Genomic DNA, 25235 nt, shown 5'->3' on the forward strand with positions numbered 1-25235 from the left:
AGGGACAGTTTTTGGTTTTGATTTTCAAAATAAAACCATTGGAAATTTTAGGCTGATTTATACTTCTGAGTTGCCCCTATGCAGCAGGGGCTGACACGGACAAGAGCACCACATACTTGTGCGAAGATGTGTCGCTGTCGCACAGCAATTCTCTGCCGAAACGCTTGAGGGCAGTGCAGACTTTCTAGTAGCCGGTCGCCTGCTTCCGACCCAGCTACAATCTCTGTTTACTTTTCCAGAGTGATTCAGAGCGTGTTATGTTGATCAACAGCTGGTATATGTTGCTGTTTATCATACAGACATGATTACAGGGAAGAATAGAGAAGAGGAGATGAAATACAAGGCCGATGAGCGGGGATCCCCAATGTGCTGTAAATGTGGGAAATACAAGGCCGCCGAGCGGACCAATCACAGGGCTTGTGGTCCGCGTTGATTCTACTCGTAGTTACATTTTGGAGGAGGAGCGTGTCAGCTACATGCCTAGGCCTCTGCATAGGTATGGAAGCTACGCAGACCTCCGGTGTAGGCTACGCCGTCGATTTGACGCAAAGTATAAATCAGCCTTTGGTGTATACTTTTATTTTGAAATTCCAAATCAGATATAGCTGTGATTGTCAGGAACACATTTTGAGGTGTTCTCTTATCAGTCTGAATCAAAATATTTAAGTGTAAACAGCTGTTAATGTCAAGTATATATTAATTCCGTGTTGCACATTTTCATATTACCAACTTCTTTTATTTTGAAAATTGTTGCTACATTCTCTTTTGTCATAATCTGCCTTTTGTAATTTTGTTTCTTGACAGGTAAAAATGTTGAGTTGCCTGTAAAATTGTCTCATTGCTTGTAAAAGTGTTTCTGATTTTGTAAATTTGTTTTCTTAAATATAAATTTGTTTTAGCCTTGGTAAATGTGTTTTGCTAATGTCATTTTCTTTTATGAAATGTAAAAATGTTTTCCAAAATGTAAATTTGTCTCCAACTTTGTAAAAGTGTTCCATCCTTTGTAAATTTACATTGCACTTCCCAGCCACCATAATAGGTAGCCTATATCGTCATCTATATGAATTTCGACACTCAAATTACAAGTTCTTACCCTTTGATGTGTTGGTAAATACCCCTACAGAGATCAAGGGAAACCCCGTTTTTAAAACGCAGTTAACCCTCAACCACCCACCACAAGTTGCGTTATTAGCATGATTGTTGCAGATGGTAAACAGGCCAGTCCTGGGATGAATGAAAAATAAATGGTAATCGAACATTTGGTGAGCAGAATTAGGTAGGCTATGCAAACTTCTAGTTACTATACCTGCCTGACATGAATTGTACTTTTCCTACTCCTGTCTGTCATCATGTGCTAAGTGTAAAGTAATTTATTCAGTGAATTATTATTATTATTATCATTATTATCATTATTATTATTATTATGATGATGATGATGATTATTATTATTACTATTATTATTACTTTTATTTAAAGGCCAAGCCCTTATCAGACGTTACAAAGTGCTTTCTAAATGTAAACCCCCAACAATAATGTCTGCAATAATCCAGGAATGGAAACATTAACAGTGAAAGGGGGGTCAACTTAAAACAACCGCTGGATAAGAGAAATAATTAAAAACAATTTAAAAAGAAAAACAATGCCTGAATTAAATAAATAAAAAGAATAAAGAAAGAAAGCACCATGAATACAATTCAGAAGTTACACGATGGCTTTTCAGTCGAAATATGCCTTCAGACGTGATTTAAAAGAAGATAGCTACAGAGCCCGAGCCTTGCAGCAAATGCTCATCTCTTGATAACCTACATATGAGGCCACATGGAGGTCATGGGTGTTGCACTGCCAGGGCGCACCAACAGTCTATAACAACTCAATATCTTTGAAAATATTTAACACTGATGCATGTTGTAATATTTATTCAGAATCATGTTCAACACACTTTACAGTGCAGAATAATGTTCTTTATTTTTAATAAAATATTTCTAAATTGTGCAAGTGAGTACAAATGTGCAAGAATGGTGATCACAAGACTTCATCTGTAAGATAACTTGGTGTTTGTAAGCATTAGTCTTTTTTCTAGACTTTGTTAACTCCACTCAGTTTCATATCAAGGGTCTTATACTTTTTTATTGCAATAAATTAAACCATAATTGTTAAAAGAACACACAAAACAAACTTTCGATAAACTTGGGTGCTAAAATCTGCTACACAACAAAATTAAATTCTCCCTCCAGTATTATTTGTATTGTTAGCAGAGAGTCGAAACAGTCAGTCAGCTTATTTCTAAGTTCACTGGAGGACAGCTATGTATTAGGCATGTGTCCCACTTGAAAAAAAAAACCACTCAAATGAAACTAAGCAGTAAAAAAAGCTGACTTCAGTGTGAAAATTAACTTACTTTCTTAACATTTTTGACAGGTGTTAAAAATGTAAAAGAATTACATTTTATGAGGATAGATGGGACTCATGGCAGGTAGGGCATATCCAAATTGGGGGTTCAACAGAGGAATGGAGTAGGGATAAGGGTAGACAGCAGAGCCAGAATGAGGCAGGACATGACGGTACATTAGCTGAGATTCAGGTAGTCTCATTCTGTGGTGGAGAAATGCAGGGTGTAATTGGTGCCGAGGGTCTCGCCCTGATCTCTCAAAGCTTGGCAGAACAGTTGACACCGGTATACTGGAGACAGAATGAGGCACACTCTGCTGGGTCAGGGGAACTTTTTGTCGCATTGTTCTAGATTTGTCCCTCTTCTCTGTGTGATAAATCCAAGGAGCCATGTTGTTCTGCTTCTTGGGAGTAGTATGTGAGTCGTCTTGCTTCATCGACCTGTCCTGGTGGATTTTATAACCTGGCCGAATAGGCGCTGGTCGAAGGAGCTGCACAGATTTGGGAATAACTTTGGTGAAACTAGAGGAAGATGTTGGCCAGCCAGGCATCACATAAGAAGGGGGTGGATGAAAAGGATGGGTGATATATTTACCGCCCTCTTTAAGGATTGGCCCCCAGGCTGTGTCTTTAATCTGGACTTTGATCAAATCTGCAGACTGGGCACAGGCTTGAGGAACACCTTTCCTCTGTCCTACAGGATCTTTAGATACCTGAGAACAGCCTGCAGACTTGCTGTCTACACTGCTGCTGGATGCATTCTTGGCTGAGCTGGAACAGTTTTTGGGCAGTTCGGTTGCAGGTTTATCTTCACTCCCTTCAGGACCATCCTCTGATGACACAGAGTAAGGGGAGGGGCTGCGAGAAGAGGAGGAGGATAAAGGCAGCGGGGAGCCATCAGAGGAGTTGTAGTTTTGGTTGGAAGAAGCCCGAGATGGAGACTGTGAGCAGTGAATGACGGAGGGCCTTTCTTTGTCCTCACTTTGAGGACTTGGAGGTAAGTTCAGACTAGCCTGAGCCATCCGCTTTTTTTTCTCTAGAGGGGAGATGACCTCTCCGACAGTAGATGGGATATGAACCGCCCAGGGGCTGGATGTGGGGACCGGGACAAGGCGAGTATAGATGGTAGTGTTGTTGGCTCTTTTTGGCTGAGAGCTGTCCAGATGAAGTCGATCAGAGCTCCAGAGTGCGTGGTGAGGATGTGATACTGCTTCACTTTGACAGGCAGCTTCTGGACTTTCCTGGGCATGTCCCTATAAAATGACATGCAGTAAACTTTACACACATAACAAACTTAAACTTTGCTTTTTATGAGACATGTTCTCGATAGTAAATTACCTCTGAATCCATCTCACTCTCCAACTGGGACCTTTTCTTCTTCTTCTCAGGCTTGTTGAGCTTACTGTCTAAAGTTCTCTTGTACGGCTTCCGTGGTTTGCTGGGAGGCAGAGGTTTATCTTCCTCACCTTTTATATGTCTTTCAAAAGGCAGCACAAGCCTAAAGAAGAATATACATATGATTATGAATCTGTTTATGAAGGGAGTGGACAGGTATAGCAGAAACAGAATCATCCTCACTTTTCATAATGTCTGCGTGTGCAGGTGGCAGCACTGGTGCTTCCTGGACTTCCTCCCAGCTCATCATAAACTTTCTTCCAGAGACGCCTCGCCGTCACCTGTTGGATGACAAAGTGGTTAGAATGTGCAACACATGTCCATGAATGTTTCTTTGTCTTTCGTTGTTGTCCTAGGTTGTGAAATACTGATGCTTCAACAAGCAAGCAAGTGAAGTCTGTCAAAAAGCAGATAATTTTAAAGTTATTTTTTGGGGCTTTTTTGCTTTTATGATAGGACAGCTGAAGACAGGCAGGAAACGTGGAGAGTAGAGAGAGGGGGAAGACGTGCAGCAAATGGTCTGCAATGTGGACTATAGCCTCTGGATGTGGGGCACTTAGACTGCTAGGCCACCAGCGCCCCCATCAAAAAGCAGATTGTGAACTTTTGAGTTCTCACATTCAGCCTTCAAAGTAATGACATTTTCAGGGTTTGTGAATGTTTTAAAAAGAACATGGGAAAACAAATGCACTGCTTTTGTCCAAATCTGACTATATATTTTTTATTACGATGTGAAATCTGATCTTATCAAGTCTTGTTGGCACCTTCATATGTGGTCCTAAATCAGATACGGTTGGATCACAGTCTGAACATCCAGGTCAGGTTGCTTGCAACTTTGATGTCACTGAAACGAGATGGCCGGAGTCACTCGCACCCAAAATCCCAATATTAAAAATGCTGACCCTGGATTTAGCCGAATGGTTAAATTGCACGCCCATTTAGTGGGCATGCCACTGACCCTTTCCCTTCTTTCTCCGCACTATTGTCTGCATCGAATTCATTGTGCACCCTTAAACTATACTGACTTCACTAACTTCCATGCTTTCTATAAACACATATGTGTTCATAGAAGTGTGTGTCATCTTTATTGTCGGTCAGTTCAGGACCATGACCAGTTCACATTGTTCACATTTGGCCAGTAGTGTGAACAACCGAATAGAAGTTTTTTTGAATTCGAAATTGATTATTCGAGCATTAAGGCTTGTAATGACTCGCTGCAACCAGGGATACAGTAAACCAAACAAGTTCTTGAATGTCATGAACAAAAATAAGGTCTGATTAGTTTGTGCCACCAGGGGACTCTCAAAATGAGCCAACTATCCTGTCAAAAAACATCACATCTCCTGTTTTTGCTGTTTGTTTTGGAATGAGGCAATGAGAGGCAAACTTGTACTGTACACTACTGTCATAAATGCAATTTTTTAGAATTAACAATTTTAAATCACAACCTAATATACTCTGAGGTATTAAGATTGCAGTTGTCTGGTTTCCCTTTAAATTTCATGTCTGCTGATTTTCAGTATTTTGATTTTGAATGCATAAACATGTAAGCCACGGAAATTATTTTGGAACATTAGTGAGGATAGTGGGGGTCAATTCCCCTCTTTGGTGCCATTACAATATTAGCTGCAGGTTCAGAGCTTTCTCACAGATTCAACATCAAAGACAACAGAGCAGAGGTGCAAAGTGCTCCGGTGTGGTAGAAACCACCATGCTGCAGCGCCTGACCTATAGCTGACTTTCCACAAGACACTTGCAAACACACACACACACACACACAAATACACACACACACACACACACACACACACACACAAAATGCATCAATGTTTAAGCACCAGTAAAAAAAACTTACTGAATCATATCCTCCAAGTTTCTCCACAGCTTTGTAGATTCTCCAAAGATTAACTGAAAGTTGAAAAATACGCATTTGAACTAAACGGCCTGCATTCAAAGTTCATATGTTTGTTGTTAAGTTCTAATAACTCACTCTGCTTAAAGCCCAGATGTGGGATCCTCTCTATGGGTGTAGCTCTGTCCTTCATAAAAGAGTGCAGACCCGATACAAAAGCCTTCTCCTCCATCTGCACTAGATCGGGCCTCATGTCTTCCTCACATTCAGTCAATGAGTCATTAATCTCAATGACAGAGGGAGAGGCCTGTCAGAGAGAAAACAAATACATTACTTGAAAAAAATTCTGTTCCGCAAAAAATCAAGACAATCCCGTAAATGTGACACAGCTCATTGCAAACAGCGTTTACAGTTGAAGGTGCTTTCAACAGAAACAAAACAGAATCATCTCTTGGGATGCAAATGCTGAATTGAAACGTCAAAATCGAAGAGTAGGGTTTCACCGCTACTTTCAATAGGTAACCACTGAACATCCTGTCTGGAGAGTAAGCAGCAGACTTGTGGGGTTTTTGGTTGAGTGTTGTCTGACACTGGTATCACAGATGTCCCTTCAAGAAACAAACATAAGCTAAAAGACAGAATCTTAAAACAGTAAGTGTTGAAAACAATCTGAATCTGTGGTGACCGATGAGAAGATTTTGAGTTCAGATACTGCTTTGGAATATTTCAAAGAATGAGCGGTGTGTTTGGTGTATTTCTGCATAACATGTGTCAACAGCTCTGTCAGATGGTAAGTGCTAAAACCAAGACTACCAAGAACTCAAGTGCCAGAAATTGACAATGTCACAGTTTGTGGTTTGCGAGAAAGGAGAAATGAAACAGTGAGGACATGAAGATTAAAACCATCAGGTTGACAGATTTCCGTAGATAGAGTGTCAGAAGATGAAACCCTAAGATAAGTAAATGATGAAGAAAACTTATTTGTGTTACCACCATTATGAATACATTTTAAAACTATATCTTGTGCTTTAAGCTTTTATTTGTTTTTAATGTCAACCCTCCCCAGTACCACTAATATTTCCTGCCATGGGAACACTGCCCCAGCCCTAATGATGATATCCTAACTTCTGTTAATGCAGTGACGTCAGAGAAAACTGCTTATCATAGCAGATATTCAATGTGAAATCTCACATCTCTTCTGTTTCAAACAACTTCATGAGATTTGATGTCAGCAGAGACCGCAATGGTCAGAGTCAGTGTTTTAAACTTTAATCACCACCAGAGGCCTATTTCTGTGGCAGTCATTGTACAACATAACGGCTCAAGGTGGTTTCATATTGAATCAAGTTCCTCTATGTGGTTCCTGGTTCCGAGAAGTTTGCCTCCAGAGTGAGTAATAGTGAAGGTGCAGACCTCTAACCAAGATAGCCCCGACTGAGTCACAGTTTGGCAACTCCACACTGCTGAACTGTTCCCAGCTAAAACAGCAACTCAACACAACAACTAAAACTTTACACTGGTGTTCTTTAACTCGTACTATGTTCAGATTTCAAATATATACAATTTGAACAACAATGTATTGTAAGTCCTGATAGTTGCTGATAATTGTGACATAAAATCAAAAGATGACAAGTATGTATCAACTGCAGAATTTAACTTGATATTTGCATAAAATTGAGTGAAATTCATGAAGGGCTCATTCAGATTCAGATGTGATTCAGGTTTATGCATGGTTGGTTGCCAACAGGAAATGTCTGCACTTGCAGGGGCAACTACACACAGTTGCCCCTGTTCTTATAGATCTCACTTAGAGATTGAATATCATTGTGAAACACTCAGTTGATTTCCACTCAACAATTTTTTTGGAAATCTGCGTGGGTGATGTTGATGTCAAAGTGTTGAATTGTGACTCTCGCTATGAATGTAAGTGGCGTGCTGGATTGATGCAATCGTCAGGCCAGCACTTACCACAGAAACCGCTCTGCTTTCAACTATCTTCAGCCATGGAAATTTGGTGAGCTAATTTGAGTTTCTCATATTGTACCTCTCATTCTAGTTTCCAGAACAGAGGCTGTGAGAGCCTTCGGCAGTTTCTGTATGTGCAATGAAATATTGTGGCGTGATGTAAGTGTTGAGCTGTGCGTGCGTTTCGCAGCCCCCTGAGAATACCAAGCAGAATCAGTTCATCTTTGTTACTCATTTCACAATCAGCCATCAAGATGAAACAACTGTATGCACACAAGCATCACTTCAGAAAATTCAGCACTATCTAAAATTCACCAAAAAAGGGAAATGAAAATGCAACGCAGGAGTCATGTCTGAAGACACAGATTAACTGTAACTGATGAAAACTGCAAGGGCTTAAACTGATATTTCATCAGCAGAGGATGAGGTCAGTACCTGGTCTTCCACCCTGTGCTCTTCATCACTGGCTACTGTTTGTTGTGACGTCTCACTATGGTCCTCTGGATCTGCAAACACAGTAGGAAGAAGACATTTTACGACTAATGAGTGGTGTGAAATTGAATTCAGAGAACTACAGTCAAACAACAGAGCACTTCCCCATTCAAAGAAACACAAGTGAACCCTCTTGATTACAGCAGAAATGAGAAATTCATTCAGGTTAAAATGTGTCTTTTGTGAATATCTCATTCGTGTAAAGCATGAAACTTTCAGACAATTGATAAGTACAAAAAAAGGAAAAAAGAGTAAAATCTGAAGGACATATTGTCAGCTGAGTCTGATATAAAACCACAGGTTGCAAAACCACTTCCTCCTCAAGAATAAAACCGCCTGTGTGCTGCACTGTGTGATATTGTAACACACATAAACTACAGTATTTGGCAAGTCTGAGACCGTCTGAAGCAACAGAGCAAACCAGCATGTAAAATTAACACATTTTTATTCTCTTATTAAAATAAAAGAAGTAGTCAAACAATTTGCATATTTGTACTCTTGTTGTTGGGTGTATTTTTTGCTCTTTTCTCACGTATTTCTCAATAATCAGGACCAAATTGATGCATTGTAAAATAAAAGGCTTTTATGAATCAAATCATGAGCGCTTGGTTAGAAACGTGATTCTGAGAATGAAATACCTTTCACAGCGTCTAACCCTGAAAGACCTGTCAACGCTTTACCCACAGCGATAGAATTTGTGCAAGAAACCAATACGCTCTCTTTTCAGATCACTTGTTTCCTGAGCTGTGGCTTGAACCTTTGATTCTGCTTTTAGAGGCCTCTAAGTTCTGCATTTCACAAGCTGAAGACCTATTTTTGATATTTTGTATCATTACTCAAGGATGTACAACTGAAGCTGTATTTCAGTGGCCTGCTTCCTCAAGCGCCAGATTAGCAATATCATTGTGTCTGTAAGTCACAATGTAGCAGTCAAAATATTGTGAAAGTGTTTTTTTAATTGATGATTGTTTTTATGAATAGAAGTATTTTTAGTTCAATTATTTATTTTACTTAAATTATTATAATAATATTTTTTATTCAATAGCAGACAGTTTTTATGTATTGTAATAACAAAGTCATTAAAAGAGTTGATTTAAATCAGAATCAATACCTCTTGTAGAAAATATATAAGACAGTATGAATAATTTTGTTTTGATAAAGATTTTAAAAATTCTTACCCATGTCCAGAAGTTGTCCTCCAGTCATTGCTCTTACAGTGTTTTGTGACAGCCGTTCACGAGTCTGTTCTTCAACTTCACACCACCAAACAGGAAGTCCTCTCCACAGAGCAGTTTCATTGGTGGGCTGATCGCTCTGCAGCAGCTGAGTCTGAGAATCTAAGTGTGTTTTTTTAGTTGGTCACTTAACCCCCACAATTGCTCTTCTCCGTTTCATCCTCTTTGTTTCACACAACACCTGTCTTAATATAGTGTTGCTGAGTTTAGCGTTGATCAGGCAGTGTCAGTGTTGTTTCATACATATTTCTAGATGAAATAACACAAGAGGCATCTGTTACCATTAGCAAAACATGTAACTGTTATATAAGGTTATTCTTTGTAATACATTAAGTTATTGTGACCATTAAATGATAACATTCAGATAGTTTACATGTTAGAATAACCTCACTATGACATATATATGTATATATATATGGTGAAACAAGCTCTGAAGCTTGGTCAGCCACTGAGTGCAGACTGGACTCAAACTAAACAAAGTATCTGTATTTGGGGAAGTGAAACCACAAATGAGCTGAAGTCCAAATAAAGCTGTACAGTTCTCTAAAACTGAAGAATTTCCATTCTCTATTTCCATTATCAAAATGATTTATTTTAAGTAGATGATTTAACCATTAGCATGAGCATCAGTGCTTTCCTAAGCATTTAATACTAATTGGGGCGAGATTATTACGACCTAATTAACTGTACGTTTCATTCTAGTCGAAATGATTAAAATAATACAATAATGTTTATTTTTGTTATATCACTTTCAGAATAAATTGGACACAAAAATGTTGTTCAAATAGGGAACTGATATTATTTAAGGCATTCTGTTTTTACAGAATATCGCCCAAGAAGAAGAAGAAGATCAAAAATGTAGGACAAACATGATGAACAGTTTAAATGTGTATTCTCTCTGGTTTTTTAGATAGAGTTGTAAGAGATACATATATTTTCTGACCTTTATGTTTGAGAAAAGGATTCTTATTTGATGGGGATGTCATTATTCTGTATACAGCAAATATTTACAGTCTGAGACATTAACACACATTTCTACGCCGTGCTGCAGGAGGAAAGTTAGAGACATGCTCTACTTTAGGTTGCTCTAATTAAAGATAGTGGTCTTCATTTAGAATACACAGTTAATAAAACTGCTTTATGCTTTTCAAAAAAAAAAAAAAAAAAAAGATCTCCTGCTTTAACTCTCACTTAATTTGAAAACAGTATGAAGGCTCTTTACTCAAAGGTGTTCACTCAAAGTTGGTATGAAGGTAAAAAAAATTCAGACTGGCTGGTAGCAGCACAGATCTTAAACTCTACATTTTAAGGAAGAGGTAAAGAACCACTTCTTGAAAAGAGTTTCTACTGGCCTTTGTTTAAACAGTTTACGGTTTGAGTTAAAAATAGAATGCAAGGCCATTGCAGAAGAAGCTAATTCCACTTGAAATGAATAATAATAAAACTGTCAGCTATTTCTCTACTACCAGATGAGTCAGATAGAGTCGTCTTACTGTATGATGTTGATGGCCCCCTGCCAGTAATATTGGGCGCTACTGTACTTTTAACAGAACTTGAAGAGGAAGGTTGTTTTATAGCGTTTCTTCACCAGTAACAGATGTCTTATCACAGCGTTCTTCCACTGTCCCTCCTTCAGTAGAATGACACAGATCTCGTGATAAAAAGCCTGAAGATTAATGAAGCTTCACTCCCCTTTCCACATTTCCTCCGCTTGTTTTTGATCTGCTTAAAAAGGGGATGCCCTGCTCCCCCATCTGCTCCGGATAGAGTGTGACATTTCAAAATGATTAACATTTAAATGTCAAAATAACCAAATATCTACAGACTGTCCAAAACTCAGAGGGACTTTTTATGTTCAAAAGATAAAAAACAAGTTTTTGTTGTGTGTTCTTGAGAATTTCGATGTGGAAACGAGGCTCGCTGCAAAAATGGAATAAAAATATGTTTAGCTTGTGAGACACAACAATGTTTTTAGTCATGATTTGATCTGATTTGTTAGACGGTGAGAAAAAATGAGAGCAGTTGGAAGTCTGATTGTAAAGATGAAAACACCTTAAGATCAGGTGTGTGGTGCAATGAAATACTCTAGAATAACACATACGCAATGTATCATACATGAAGCTTTACAGGTAAGTACTCTTTTACTCTATTTATTTTGACAATTATTATGTATTTGCACAACTTGTATGAAGTAATCTCCCCTCAGCTGCAGATGTCGAGGTGATGAGAAAACACAAACGTTGTTGAGATTGAAGAAATCCCCAGCTATTCATCTCAGACTTTCACTGACATAAACATATGAGGTTGAGGTGAGGGCAGAGGGGCGTAAATGAGAACAAGAGGAGAAAATATTGTGAATCCAGCACAGAAAAGATTTCCTGTCTATAGTGAGTCACTTTCTCTGGAACAATCTACAGAACAAGCAACAAGATATCAGTCATGGTGAGAAACTGTCTTTAACTGTGTGCAGAGTGAGGTTTTCCAGAACACACAGAGTTTAAAGATGCAGTTCATTGTTTAGAAGACCTGTGGTTAAAGATAGCTGAGGTGTTAATCTTTAAAAGTGGGAGTTAATATTCTTACATTTTAAGTTTAAGATGGTATATGTGTAGGCGGAAATTTCAAAGTTGATTCATTCAGTGAAAGGCTGATATTAAAAATATTATCACAGTTCAAATCTGAAAGGCTGGTATTTAATGTTTAAAAAATAAATGTGTATTTAAAGCACCATTTAAAAAGTGTTATGAAATATTACATCATGTTCTAACATGATTTAAAATTTCAATGTTTTTTTTGTTTTAGGAATATTCTAATAAAGTTGGCTCAATATGATTTTAAATGAGTGTCAAATGCCCCGACAACACTGGACATTGAACGCAACATCTCCAATGACATTCTTCAGTCAGATAAAATTGATTAACTAAAAAATTAAAGAGGAGTTATTGAGATATATCTTTTTATACGGTGACTGAGTACAGTAAAAGAGCAAAAATAAGGGAAGTGAATGAGAATAATGCAGAAATAAAGTTTTTGTTAAAATAAAATCAAATATTTTTCATTCTGCGGGTCACATCTTTTGTCACTCACAGATTGAACTGAAGGGTGTGGGAGAGTAAAATCAGATATTTCATATGAAAATGAAACCTATGCTTTAGAGGTGAATTCCCCAGCTGTTCGCTCATTCCAGGAAACTGAGTGAAGAGAACAAACTGTATGTGTGTGTGTGTAAGCGCCTGTGTTCCTGTTAGACCTCTGAAAATCCCTGATGACTTCTTCTGTTATTATCTCAGATGTATGCAGCTTCTGTAATGCTACACTTTGGTACACTCTGCTTACTAAAAGAAGACAAGGGACAGGGCTTGTTTATTCATTTTATTATGAAGAATGTGCATTACAATAGACTCTGGAAAAACAAATGAATAATGCATTGGATACATGATGCCCTTTTTTTAATTCATGATCGATTCATTTTGTCTTGTGGACAGAGCTAAAAGCTTAAAGAGCAAGACTTTTGTTCCATGATAAAAACTAGGAAGTTGCATAAATTTGGCTTTCAAATTCAGCTGACATAGTGCTCTAATTCTTATCTGAATGCCACCACTCACTGCACTCACTTCCCTTCTTCCTGGCACCGTAATACCACACATTATTGATCTTATGTGCACTCAAACTAGACCTCAGACCAGCGAGATTCAAAATAAAATGATTCACTCACTTACTCTTTCTTCTGTGCAGCTGTACTCTGACGTGTTAAATATGTTGAAATAATCTGGTTCAGATGAAAAATAAAGGACTTGAAATGTAAAGGAACCGTTAAATACTCACAGTTAAAAGGAAACTTAACTTTTTGATGCATTCCCCACTAAAGTGGACCACCCAGAGCACAGCAAATATTCACTTCAAACACAGTCAGATCAGTACTAAAGCATGGTTTGAAAGTCACACAGGATGAAGGTTCAATCACTTAAAAAAAAGAGAATAATTCAGTCTTCCAGTAAAGAAAGGCAAAAACAAGGCAAAGGATTATACTGTAGCTGGTACCACAATCTTTGATTTTTTTTTTTCCTGAAATGTACAGGAGCCTATTTGCTACAAGTAAAAAAAAAATACCTGAAATAGAACTGAAGTCACTTTGTAAGGAATGCTAACTACAAGTGCCATAAACGCTCACAATTTCATTTAAGACTCAACAGAAGGCTGATATCGTACTGCATCACATTTAAAGGTAAAGAGATGGATGTTTCAGGGGAATCTGGGGAAGTTTTGGTCGGTCTAGGGGTCTTCACAAATCCCTAAACTATGCCGTCAGCTGCTCACAACATCAACAATTTAATGAATTACTTTCTTGATATGAGGAAAACATTTTCTGGCCCCGCGATTACCATCCGATTATTGGTCCATGATGTGGAGGATCACCTGTTCCGTTTCAGCCTCATCACCTCACGAGTGTGTGCGGGGACTCACTGCTGTGTGTTATTTTACTGCAGAGGTCCTCTAACAGGGCTGCCACTGTGATAATCTGGGGGTGCGGTGGAGGGGTGGGAAGGGGCTTGCTCGGCTAGACGAGCTCCACGTAATTGGCTGGGAACATTCCAAAACTACCGTCCGGGGCGTAGCCTCGCCACCAGCCTTCATCTATCATCTCGATCCCGGTGATGATGTCGTCGGGGTCGAATGAGACCTCCGTTTCGTCAGCTGGAAGAGGAGAGCAACATTTCATGAATATGAGCATACACTCTTTTAAATTGATGAACCTTTACAAATAAAGGACTATTTCAAAATGTTTCCCAATGTATTATTGAAGCTAGTCTGGGCTTGAAGGCACTTTTTACATTTGCAAGGAGGTGACGGTGTTATGGTGATAACAGTTACTCAAATAACTTTGGGTTAGCCTATGTGCTGATTTTCTTTTGATAAAACTTTGTTATTTAAAGCAGCTTGTACATTAAAAGTTCACCATCATCGCTATATCTCTCTTATTCTGCTCTATCCCTCTTTCCAACCCCAACTCGGTTGAGGCAGATGGCTGTCTAACATGAGTTGGTTCTTCTCGAGGATTTATTAATTGATTGATTGATTGATTGATAGATAGATAAAAACAACAGAGTAATTATAAATAATAGCCAAAAAGAAGCTAAATTTAAGTTATTTTTCTGTTATTAATTGCATACTATGTTGTCCCTTTTAGCACACCGTAGCCAAGCCACCGCAGCATCTTCCTGCTGCCGCCGTGATGGAAAATAACACTGCACTTGTGAATGGCACGTTTCACTTTAGAAAACTCTTACTAACTTAACTAACTGACTAAAACATCGCTAAAGTACTTTGAGTTTAAGCTATCACCTACAAGCTAAGCATGAAAGTGCAGCTAAACAAACTCACAAATTCTGACAGAGCACTATTTTGGAGTGTGTGAGTCACCACAGACCATTGGATGATGCTAAATCAAAGAACTGTATAAGCCAAGGGCAACTCTAGTTTTACATCTCACTTCATTTTTGTGATTTCAGTTTTGGGACTTCTGTTTTTTTATTAGTTTCTTGGTGCAAGGCCGAGAACAACGATATAATCCTCACGCTCCTCAGTTTTCAACCACACTCTGGGTTTTTTTTAGTTCGTCATGCACTTTATTAAAATGTGCTGCACATTTTGCATATGCACTGCTGCATATTTCATAAAGTGTAACAGTGCTATCCTTAAAAAACAACAACAACACTGTATTTCACATGCTAAGCACTTTGAAGCCTTCTTTCTCTAATTCATGGTTTCAGAGCACACTGGTGGAGCAGTGCAGCATTCATTTGAATAATACATCTAAAAGTCAAGATCATAAGGTACATTTGAATCCCAAATCAAGACACTAATGAGGACTGCTTTACAACATTAATATGAACTAAAAAAAAGTTTTGTAATGAAAAATAATGGGATTTTAACCACGGCAAGGCCATAAAAAAGGTGATAAATTGTGATTACCTATTACAATTCAGTGATTTAACACACAATAAAAAATTATTAATAATTTGATAGCCTCTAACAAAACTAGCTAAACCTGCTTGTGGGGTTTTATTTATATTTAAGAAATTCTTTTAACACTGAGAAATAAAATCAGGGAGACAATTGCAACCTAAATTTTGAATACCACGTCACAAAACTCGTACAGTCATGTTTTTACCATCTTACAAATCTTTCAAAAATACGATCTTTTTTAACTTTTAAAGACACTGAAATTATTTTACATGCTTTTACATCAACTCTGTTAGACTACTGTAACAGCCTTTCTACCTGTCTTAATCAAAAATCCCTCGACAGACTGCAGATAGTACAGAACTCAGCTGGCAGGCTTTTATTGAGAACCAGAAAACACAACCACATCACGCCTGTTTTAGCTTCCCTACATTGGCTGCCAGTAAGTTTTAGAATTGATTTTAAGATTGTATTGGTTACTTTTAAAGCTCTGCACGGTCTCTGCCCTGGTTTCATCTCTGACCTTTTAACACCGTACACTCCAGTGCGCAACCTGCGATCCTCGGGCAAAGAGCTATTGTCAGTCCCAAAAACTTGTCTTAAAACAAGGGGGGGCAAGGCGTTTGCAGTCCGAGCCCCACAGCTGTGGAATGAACTGCTGGAGAATATTAGGTTGGCGGACTCTGTGCTCTCTTTTAAAACATCGCTCAAAACTTATTTTTATCGAAGAGCATTTGCTGATTTTATCTGATCAAGGTGTCTTGCACAGGGTCCTGCTTTTATTTGGCTTTTATTTGGCTTTTACTTTGTTTTTATGTATTTATGATTTCATATTCTTTTAATGGTGTTGACACTTGCACTGAATGTATGGCTTTTTTAAATGCTCTTTATTTTGCACATGTCCTTGAGGCATTGTTAAGCACTTTGTAACATAGTTTTTGAAAAGTGCTCTATAAATAAAGATTACTATTATTATTGTTATTACAATTGCTGAGGGAATGGTGAACCTTTAAACAAGAACTCACCAGCCTGGTAGTCATATAAAGCTCTGGCACAGATGCCTCTGTCTGCTGTCTCCTCTGGAGTCACCTCATACGAGTTAGTCTCCTCCACCTTGGAGAGGAAACAGTTTAAGTTTTGTGTTGCAGAATCATTTGCATCATAAAAGGAGAAAAATAATTGCATTTCCTGTTAGAGATGAGTAAACAATCACCTGAGCGGGCTCTTCGTGAGCTTCCTCTTGGACATAGGAGTTGGCAGCTGGTGCCTCTTCTGAAGAAAAAAAAAAAAAAAAAGATATTCACATGAGATTGTTTTGACAAAGTGGCATCCTCCGGTCTTGGGAAATGAAACTGATGCAGTTCCTCAGAAGCCCTGGAGGCCACATACACACGTATTCTACAAAAGGCTGTCTTTACAGGAGGAAGAAACATGTTTACAGCCTGAGTCAAAAAAACACTATCAGTGTGGTTAGCTTATTTCTCTGTTCGCACACTCTGTACTAAGAGTGGATTTTTAAAATATGCAGTTTTGAAGATATTAAGGTTACAAGTTTTGCATAAATTGAGCTGCCTTGACTGATACGTGGGAACACTGTAGCTGTGAGTGAGGAGGTTTAAATATTAAGGACCTGTCTCCATTCCACTCTGTCTCTTTGCCTCTTGCTAGGTTGACTTATCCTTAACTAAGGTAACTGCAGTCGATAGGCTTCAAGACTACTCTCTAGAATCACTACATCCATGTTCTGTTCAGATTAGGGTGCTGACTGAGCCATCTGTTATCCACCAGCAGGTGGCAGCAGCTGATCCCGAGAGCACGGTTCAGCAGGAGGGGATAAAATGTGCTTCTGACAGCATTTTGTGAAAAGCGGATGGAAGGGCTTGGAAGCTGATGTATTAAGGGTTCAAACTCAGGCTGGTTCTTGTGTAAAATGAGCCCCACCTTTCGGCTGCTCCTCGGGGGTCGGCTCCTGCTCATCATACTCACACCTGGACTGTCCATCATCCACATCAGGCTCTTATCACCCAAAAACACAAGCACAGACATGCATGTACACACAGGGACACAAAAACAAGTCCACACAGGCAGAAAACCACCACAACCAAGGAATTCAAAACTCAAATCTGGGACAAAGAAAACTGAATAGAGAGCACACTGAATGGAGGCATGATTTATGATTAATGCATGATTTTGAGGACTATGGAGATGATCACACAGAATCAACAATGAGAAATGAAGCATGCAGATTTAAGTATGAAAATTGACACCCGCTTTGTATGCATGTAGTAGTGATGCTTGTGTGTGTGTTAGCTCACACCTGTGGCATGGACAGGAGAGGCGGAGCCTGCTGGCACTGGGGAAGCTTGGCGCTGCTGAGGTGAGCTGGCTCGCTCAGACTCATACACTGGCTTAGACAGAAAAGGGCTTTGCAGACGCCCTGAGCAGGGACACACATGGAGCCCCGAAACATGCCCAAACAAAAAAAAGAAATGGGCGAGAAAAGAGAGAAAACACAGCAGACAGGTTGAGAAGAAGAAGAAGAAAGGGCTACAACATGATGGGGACACACTGTTTAGTTTGGACTATGAGACCAACACACAGTCTGATGGAGAGTCAAAGCTCTAAGAAGAGACAGCGTTAACCACACCTACCTACCGCTACCTGACAGAGGAGGCTGACAGAGCTGTGCAGCGGAGCAATAGTGCAGTTACAGAGCTGTTACATAGAGGGGTCAATGTGTGTACAGGGGGGAATACCTGGCTGGGGGCTCGCAGGTGCAGCAGAGGGGACGTCTGATTCACTGGGAGTGATGCCCCTCTCTCGCTGCTTGAACATCTCTCTGGGGTTCATAGCACGTTGAGAGATGAGAGATGCCGCCTCCTGCAGAGAGAGACAGTGAACAATAGGCATGATTAGAAACCACAGGTTATAAATAATGTAGAGACTGAGAGAGCAGAGAGATGTCTGATATCTGTAAATAGTCACAGAGGAAGGAAAGAGATCATGCAGCGTAGACTAGAGGACAGATGTGCTGCAATTGGCTTTGAAGATTTGCAAAGAAGGAGAAGAAAAGAAGAAGAAAACACTTGGTTTTTTTTCCAGGTAGCGGAATAAAAGGAGTAGTTTGTCCAGAAGAGAGCACTTTCGGGAAGGGGAACTCACATTGGCCTTTTCGATAGATTCACCTCTCTTGATTGCTTTCCTCTGGGCCGCCTCGTTCTCCTCCTCCTCCTGATGATGTCAGTATAAATGTTGGATCTGCTCACATTAGCTACCCTCCTAACCTAAGTGTGCACAACCTAGACTTCTTTAACTTTCAACACACTCAATATAAAGTAAATTTCACACCAACTCTGTCCGTTTCCTTGACATGCGTTACCCCTTTACCCACAGAGTCAGCGATGTGACAGCGAGACACTTACCCAGCGTTGTTTCTCCTGCTCTTTACTCACAGAGTCCTGCTTCTGCTGGTACTTCCTGTCAAACAAAAGTCCATTCAGTTATCAGAGGAAATGTAACTTGAGGCCTTTCACAGGATTTATTAAATAACCCGCCTTAATAACCAGTGAGCATCTCCTTCATCTGCAACCTACTTCTGTTCCTCAATTTGACTGGCCTTCTCTTTGTCCCTCTTGTCCCTCTGCACTGCTTCGTTGGCCTCCCTGTCTTTCCTCTCTCTCTCCAGGCGCTGGCGCTCCTCATCTGCCTTGCGTCGCTCCTCCTGGCGGCGCTTCTCCTCCTCTTTCTGGGAGACACACAGACCGCCAAGGTCAGGTTGGAAAGGGTTATTTCATATTTTATCTAGGAAACTGTAATGTGAACAAGCTTTCAGGGTGCATCACTGTCAGGTACAGTGATGAGCAGAGTGCAACAAAAGGAAAAACATGCATGCTTCTGCTGACTGTGGATAAACTGCCTACCTTTAATTTGTCTATGCAGAATTTTAAGTCAATGTTCCAAAAGTGCTCATCTTAAAATGACTGAGTTCTTGTATTTTCAATGATTCAAAACCTTGTTCAAGGAGGTACATTTTTAAGAGATGCTCAAAGTTGAAGAGCTAAGAACTCAGTTAACTACGGCAGATACTAAATATACATTCAGGTTCCTACCTCTGCGTTAGCCCAGAAGCTGTCTTTGTTGGTCTTTCTGATCTCGGACATGGCGTTGGTCTTCTGGTACACTGAACCCTGCGAGACAGAAGTGATAAAAACAAACATTTAACACAAAAGAATCCAAATGAAGAGGAATTAGATTAACAACAGGTTAGGGATGCACACAATTAATCAATTATCGATTAATTGATTGTTAAGAAATTACTCGAAACACGCATCTTTGTTTTTAATTTTCCGTCATGTGGAACAAACATCATGTGGTCTCATATTACACTCAGCTATCAGGGAGGTGTTTTAAGTTTAAAGCATGTTTTGATGTGAATCAGCTGATTAATGGTGTTGCTCACAGTGCAGACGCTCAGCTGGGGGCTGCGGCTGAGTGACAGGTCTCCGCTTGTTAAAGAGGATCAATACGCAACTGCTGCCAACAACGACACGCACACGAAGGTTGACAACTTTAAATAGGACATTTTAACCTATGGATGCAAAGCCAGCAGACTGGTGGGAATTGCTAGTACGTTATGTTTGCAGAGCAGGAACATCAGAGCAGGCTGAGATTTTCTGCAGCTAGACTGATTATGACCCGGTTGCGCTCCTGGCTAACACCTGACCGAATACACGTTTATTGTTCTCAATAAGAACGAGTAGGCAGAAAATTGGACACTGTGAGTCTGAAGTACTTTTCTGTTAGTATTTTGAGCCTTCACTTTATAAGATATGTCCACAGAGAATATTTTTATGAGCCTGATCATTGATAATCAGTGTTAAACATGTAACCGTATTCAATCCCGTCAGTTAAATGCATTTTGTTGCTGTAGAAAGTATAATTTGGGTAGAAAAAACACTATTTGGCCTTGTTTTTGACATAAGAATAATATATAGATATTTTTTTTATTGATTATTGATCGTTAACATTTCCAAAAATCGTTCACAGAAAATACTTAAAATGTACATCTCTAGTTGGAACCATAGACTGTATAATAAATAGACATAGTCTCCGTGACGTCAGCCATCTGTTTCTAAAGAGCTGTTTTGAAGCCAATCATCGGCGGATGCCATATTGGAAATGCTGAAGTCAACCTAACTTCTGTCGAGCTAGTGTGAGTTAAAGAGGCGGGCTTTGAGCCTCCTCACTAACAGCTACAGTGTTCCCGCCTGTCAATCAAGTCAGCTGTGCCTCTCATTGTGGAAAAGGCTGAGTTATGAAAAAAGTTCACCCCCTGGACAGTGTGTGCCGATAGAGAAATGAGCTATTCAGACTAAAATCATTTTTTGTACCAGGCAGTAAACATTTTTAATTCTGCTGTAAAGATCGGCATTTTTGAATGGATGTATGTGTGGTGTCCGGTATTTCCAGAGCCAGCCTCAAGCGGACACTCAAGGAACTGAAGTTTTTAGCGCTTCCTCACTTGCTTCATTTCTCGCAGCCAGGGGTTGCCGCTTCTTTCCGTTATTACAACTTGTCACACAGTCACTCCTTATAGAAGTGAGAGAAGAAACAGCTCCTCTCTGTCTCATGTCACACCATATGTGTTAGGTCACACTATTCATAAATTATGTGTATTTTTAAGAAGTGCAAATTTTGTTTCCGGTACAACATCAGATATCATCCATTCGTCGATTTGAGTTATAAAAAGAACATGGTTTACAAGAACAGGGGAGGAAAATAAGACAGAGACTATATTCAATGAATTTAGGTCATTCTTTATGGCCAGCTTTTTCCAATTGTGCTGCTTGTTTTGAAAAACTGTTCTCAATGGGAGACTCGCTGGCTTAATGGAAAGCCTGAGACAAAGAGAAAAAACAAACATTTGAGGAAAAATCTGTTTAAGGAGCAGATTAAGGAGCCTTGTTAAGATCCAGCCCTCTGTTTATCTTTCTAGCATGAAGCATAAGCAAACACTCCTGCATACCACAGGACCCTGAGGACCGCTGTCCTGGAAGCGGCTGGAGGATTCTTTGTGGAAGCTGTAGTTCGCTCCTGAGGCTTTGGCCACCTTCTCCATGATCACCTCAGGTTCCACGTCCTCCTCGGCGCGGGCATTTATTGTGACATGGGCCCCCTGAAAGACGGGAAATAAAAGCTCTTTAATCGCTCAGTCGGATGAGTTCATGCACACACCACCCCATGGTTTGTTTATGTTTGCTGTTTGCTGGTGTGGTGCGAATGACTCGGACTAATCCAACAAAGCTGTTGCATTATTCCAAGAATTCCTGCAGCTTGCTGTGCAGTGTTTGTCTTCTTTGGGTTTCTTTTATTTCAAGTCCTCAAAATTCAGCCCACAAATAACCTCCCAGGGACGAAATTCAAATGTGTATTCAAATCAGACTCAAAATGTGAGTTCGGTGTTACCTTAAGAAAATTGGCCATGGAGCTGACATGATTTGCACATATTCCTTTCCTGGCATCTTTCACTCCTTCTCCAGTCTGAAACACAAACAATTATTCCTCAACTTCAACAAGAAAAAGGACAAACAAATGTGGAATAGTTCAGCGTGGCACACACCCAGTTGATGAGGACATATTTTGGCAGACCAGAGTTTGGATCCAGGACTCTGCAGAAAGCGTACATCACTTTTCCACTGTTCAACTCCTCAACCAGCTCTTCCAGTCCTCCATCTGAAACACAAACGTTGTGGAAAATTCAGACGGTTTCTGTGGTTGGTTTTGTAACTACAGACTTTTTTTTTCTCTCTACAAATGAAGGGGTGCAAAAGCAAAAGGCAAGCAATCCTTTTGTGCTGATATTACAGTGCTGCAGCTGTGCGCTGACAATGAAATTCCTGAACGCATTTGATAATATCGAGTTCAGATCATAAAAAGGTGATTACAGAATCAAGTCTGTCACTCACCCCCCTTCTCTGCCAGGCGGATGTCATTACTGTTTCCCTCATAGGTGAACAAGGCCCTGTGGAAAACACAGCATTAGGACAATAAAATACCAACTAGGCGAGTCACACAGGCTGACAGAGGAGGGATTAATCCAGAGGGTGGATGTGCTTTATTTCACACCACGGTAACAGAGGATGTTTTGTAAACAGATTTTTAGCACCTTTAAGCTCTTTTCAAACTGGATACACTTTATAGGAGAAGTGCAAATAAACAAACTCTGAATATTGCTGCAGTTTTAATCCTGTTTTATATCAGCTGTGTCTGTGACTTTAGCACAGATTACACCAGCTTGAAATTAAAGGGGCCTCATAAAAATAACTCAAGATTGAACAGCTCTGCACGATTTGGATTTCTTGTAAATACTTGAGTCATATGATGTAAAAGGTACATTCCGCTCTTTTTTGTCTTTTTAATTAACATGGAGAAATCTTAATTCTTCACTCCAGTGACCTTCATATAGACACATGAGCCGTCTGAACGACATGTGGACAGGACAAACTGCTTTCTTGGTTTCTGTAAGGCAGGGGTTCCCAAACTTTTCAGCCTGCGACCCCCCAAAAAATTGGTGCCAAAGACTTGCGATCCCCACTGTCCCTCAAAGTGACTTATGTGGCTTTAGTTAGTTGGTCTGCAGAAAATGACCCTACCTAAATGAGCATGTGGCTGTGTTTCCTGTGTTGTTATGAATTAACCTACTGCTACTGATGCTTTTGATAATTCACTGTTCACTAACCCTAAACTTAGGAGTCATCTGGCAAAAAGAAAGGCAGAGAACTCATTACACTTTCTATTTTCAAGGTTTTATTTCCAAGTTTAGCTACTATTTTTGTCGATATTATTTATCATAATGGGACAAATGTACTATTTTAAAATAATTGAAAAACAAAAACATTCTGGAAGACATCTCACGACCCCCCATTTGTGTATCGCGGCCCCCCAGGGTGTCTCGACTCACACTTTAGGAACCCCTGTTGTAAGGTATAAGGAGATTTTTATGACTGCTGTACAGTAACAAAATCAGAGATGGATACCTTACCAGAGTGACTTCTATTGTTTCAGGTTAGTGTAGTTACATTATTTAAGTTTGTTGTAATGGCACTTTCGAAGTTTAACATTTTTGCTATGTTACCTTGTAGTCAATGCTGATTAATTGGAAAAAAAGATGGGTATAGAGCTATAACTTTATCAAAGACAGAAACTAGTGTGCCGGTTTAAGCATCTACAATAATCAAATTTAATCAATGTTTTTTGTTGTTGTGTTGGTTGGACTAAGTATGACTGGAAAAGTCTGAACTTTTGGCTTAGGGACACAGCATGTTTCACATTAAATGACAACAACTAAACATCAATAAAACAATTAGCCAATGAACAGGATGAATGACGATGAAAGCAATCACACTCAAAGGAATCCTTTACTTGATTATAAATTTAGAGCCCAGGGCTTGAGGTCTCCTCTTGATAGAAACACTACAGAAGCATCATGACTTTGCTTTGATCAGCACAAAGAGAGCCAATAGAGAGACTTGATTTATATGACCAGTCTTTATTACAGTGATTTAAGCGTTTATAGCTTTGTTATTGACATAATAGTTACCCTCCATGTTACATTACACTCTGTTTAGGGTGCGAGTTTTGCGCCATCGTGTGTTAATGCAGGTAAGAATGAGAGAAGGAACATAAACTCACTAATCTAAAGTGGATTAAGTTCATACTATGACATCTACAGTCTGTAAGTGCTCACAGTGACTAGTCAGTCTTCAATCTGTCTTTCTCATTTGTTCCCTGTTAGAGAAGGATAACAGAAGCAGCAGGTTTTGATCGTGTAATAACTTACCTTATCTATTTATCAGATAGAAGTGTACATAGTGTGTATATATCTGTAATAGTTGCCGTATTTTATTTTATTTTATTTTTACTTCATCGTATTTTACCCTTGTCATTGCTATTATTATTGTTATTATATTTTTTAACTATGTTAGCACATTGTTGTATTTCCCCTCTCCCTTGTTGCAAGCTGCTGTAACAAAATAATTTCCCCCAACGTGGGACAAATAAAGTATATCTCATCTTATCTTATACTGATTACAGAGTGGCACACGTTCATAACACAGACACTTTCAGTGTAATTGGGCCAGCAGCAGCAGGACTCCCTGTGTAATCTCTGTCTAGGGTTAATTAAGAAATCAATTTAGGTCATCATTAAACACTGCCAATGTCAGCAGCAGGTATGATATAACATAAAGGCAAGCACAGACGAGATTAGTAACACAAAGAGGAAGTTCCTGGATTTGACTTTACCATATTTGATCACATTTAGCCTCTGATATGTGATCAGGAAGTGGGTGGGTTAGCAAGGTTAGCAGGTTAGCAACCCATTCACGTTTAGTTACATGACTCACAAGCTTCTCAAAGACACATGAAATAACAGACATGATAAATGGACAGTGTGCTCAGCTTATAAACTGTGTTACTCGATATTCAGTGAGCTCATCTTTAGCTTTGGGACTTCATCTATAGATGGGAAGCTAAACTCTCATGTAAACAAAGATGACTTTAACACACATAATCGACTTTTTCACATGAAGAAGCTCAGCTTTTGTTAACATAATACCACTATGTGAAAGGTTAAGTTTCTCTGTCGTTAGGTTAACATTAACTAACTTGAGGACTGGCTCAGTGCTAGCAAACACTGCTTCTAACATGTTACATGCTCCATCATGCTAACGCTGTTTCATTGAAGCTAGTCCTTACCAGTTAGTGTTGGATTTTTCATCCACCACTTCTTTAAATGCAGATGTTAATGCAGGTCCGTTTTTGCTGAGGTTAACTGCCATCGTTTTGCAGTGAGTACAGCTAGCCAGCTAGCTATCCGGGATGCGCCCTTCCTACTGGAGGAGTGGCGATGATGATGCTGCCTTTCAATGTACAGGAAGCTGGTT

At 39.5% G+C, this 25235-nt stretch overlaps 2 protein-coding genes across 4 annotated transcripts; both read right to left on the minus strand.

Annotated features, from left to right (window-relative positions):
* Nucleotides 1-1901: 1901 nt before the first annotated feature.
* On the minus strand, nt 1902-9396 carry arid5a (AT rich interactive domain 5A (MRF1-like)). 2 transcript variants are annotated; one of them, XM_034692214.1, is made up of 7 exons: nt 9271-9396; nt 8036-8106; nt 5774-5942; nt 5639-5691; nt 3967-4064; nt 3727-3886; nt 1902-3641 (listed from the first exon to the last, which is right to left on the minus strand). In XM_034692214.1, exons 1-7 carry the CDS (start codon nt 9296-9298, stop codon nt 2439-2441), a joined length of 1782 nt encoding a protein of 593 aa, XP_034548105.1. In that variant the 5' UTR covers nt 9299-9396; the 3' UTR covers nt 1902-2438. The 2 variants fall into 2 exon arrangements, with proteins under 2 accessions (XP_034548105.1, XP_034548106.1); XM_034692215.1 differs by lacking the exons at nt 5639-5691; nt 5774-5942.
* A 3289-nt stretch (nt 9397-12685) lies between these two features.
* dbnlb (drebrin-like b) lies at nt 12686-25235 on the minus strand. 2 transcript variants are annotated; one of them, XM_034692050.1, is made up of 15 exons: nt 25048-25235; nt 22257-22312; nt 21911-22023; nt 21757-21831; nt 21317-21466; nt 19401-19478; nt 18885-19036; nt 18714-18768; nt 18454-18522; nt 18048-18171; nt 17609-17728; nt 17233-17307; nt 16505-16563; nt 16317-16404; nt 12686-14022 (listed from the first exon to the last, which is right to left on the minus strand). In XM_034692050.1, the coding sequence occupies exons 1-15, from the start codon at nt 25128-25130 to the stop codon at nt 13886-13888; spliced, it is 1434 nt and encodes a 477-aa protein (XP_034547941.1). In that variant the 5' UTR covers nt 25131-25235; the 3' UTR covers nt 12686-13885. The 2 variants fall into 2 exon arrangements, with proteins under 2 accessions (XP_034547941.1, XP_034547942.1); XM_034692051.1 differs by lacking the exon at nt 17609-17728.

This window comes from Notolabrus celidotus, chromosome 9 (assembly GCF_009762535.1).
Source record: "Notolabrus celidotus isolate fNotCel1 chromosome 9, fNotCel1.pri, whole genome shotgun sequence".
Classification (NCBI taxonomy): Eukaryota; Metazoa; Chordata; class Actinopteri; order Labriformes; family Labridae; genus Notolabrus; species Notolabrus celidotus.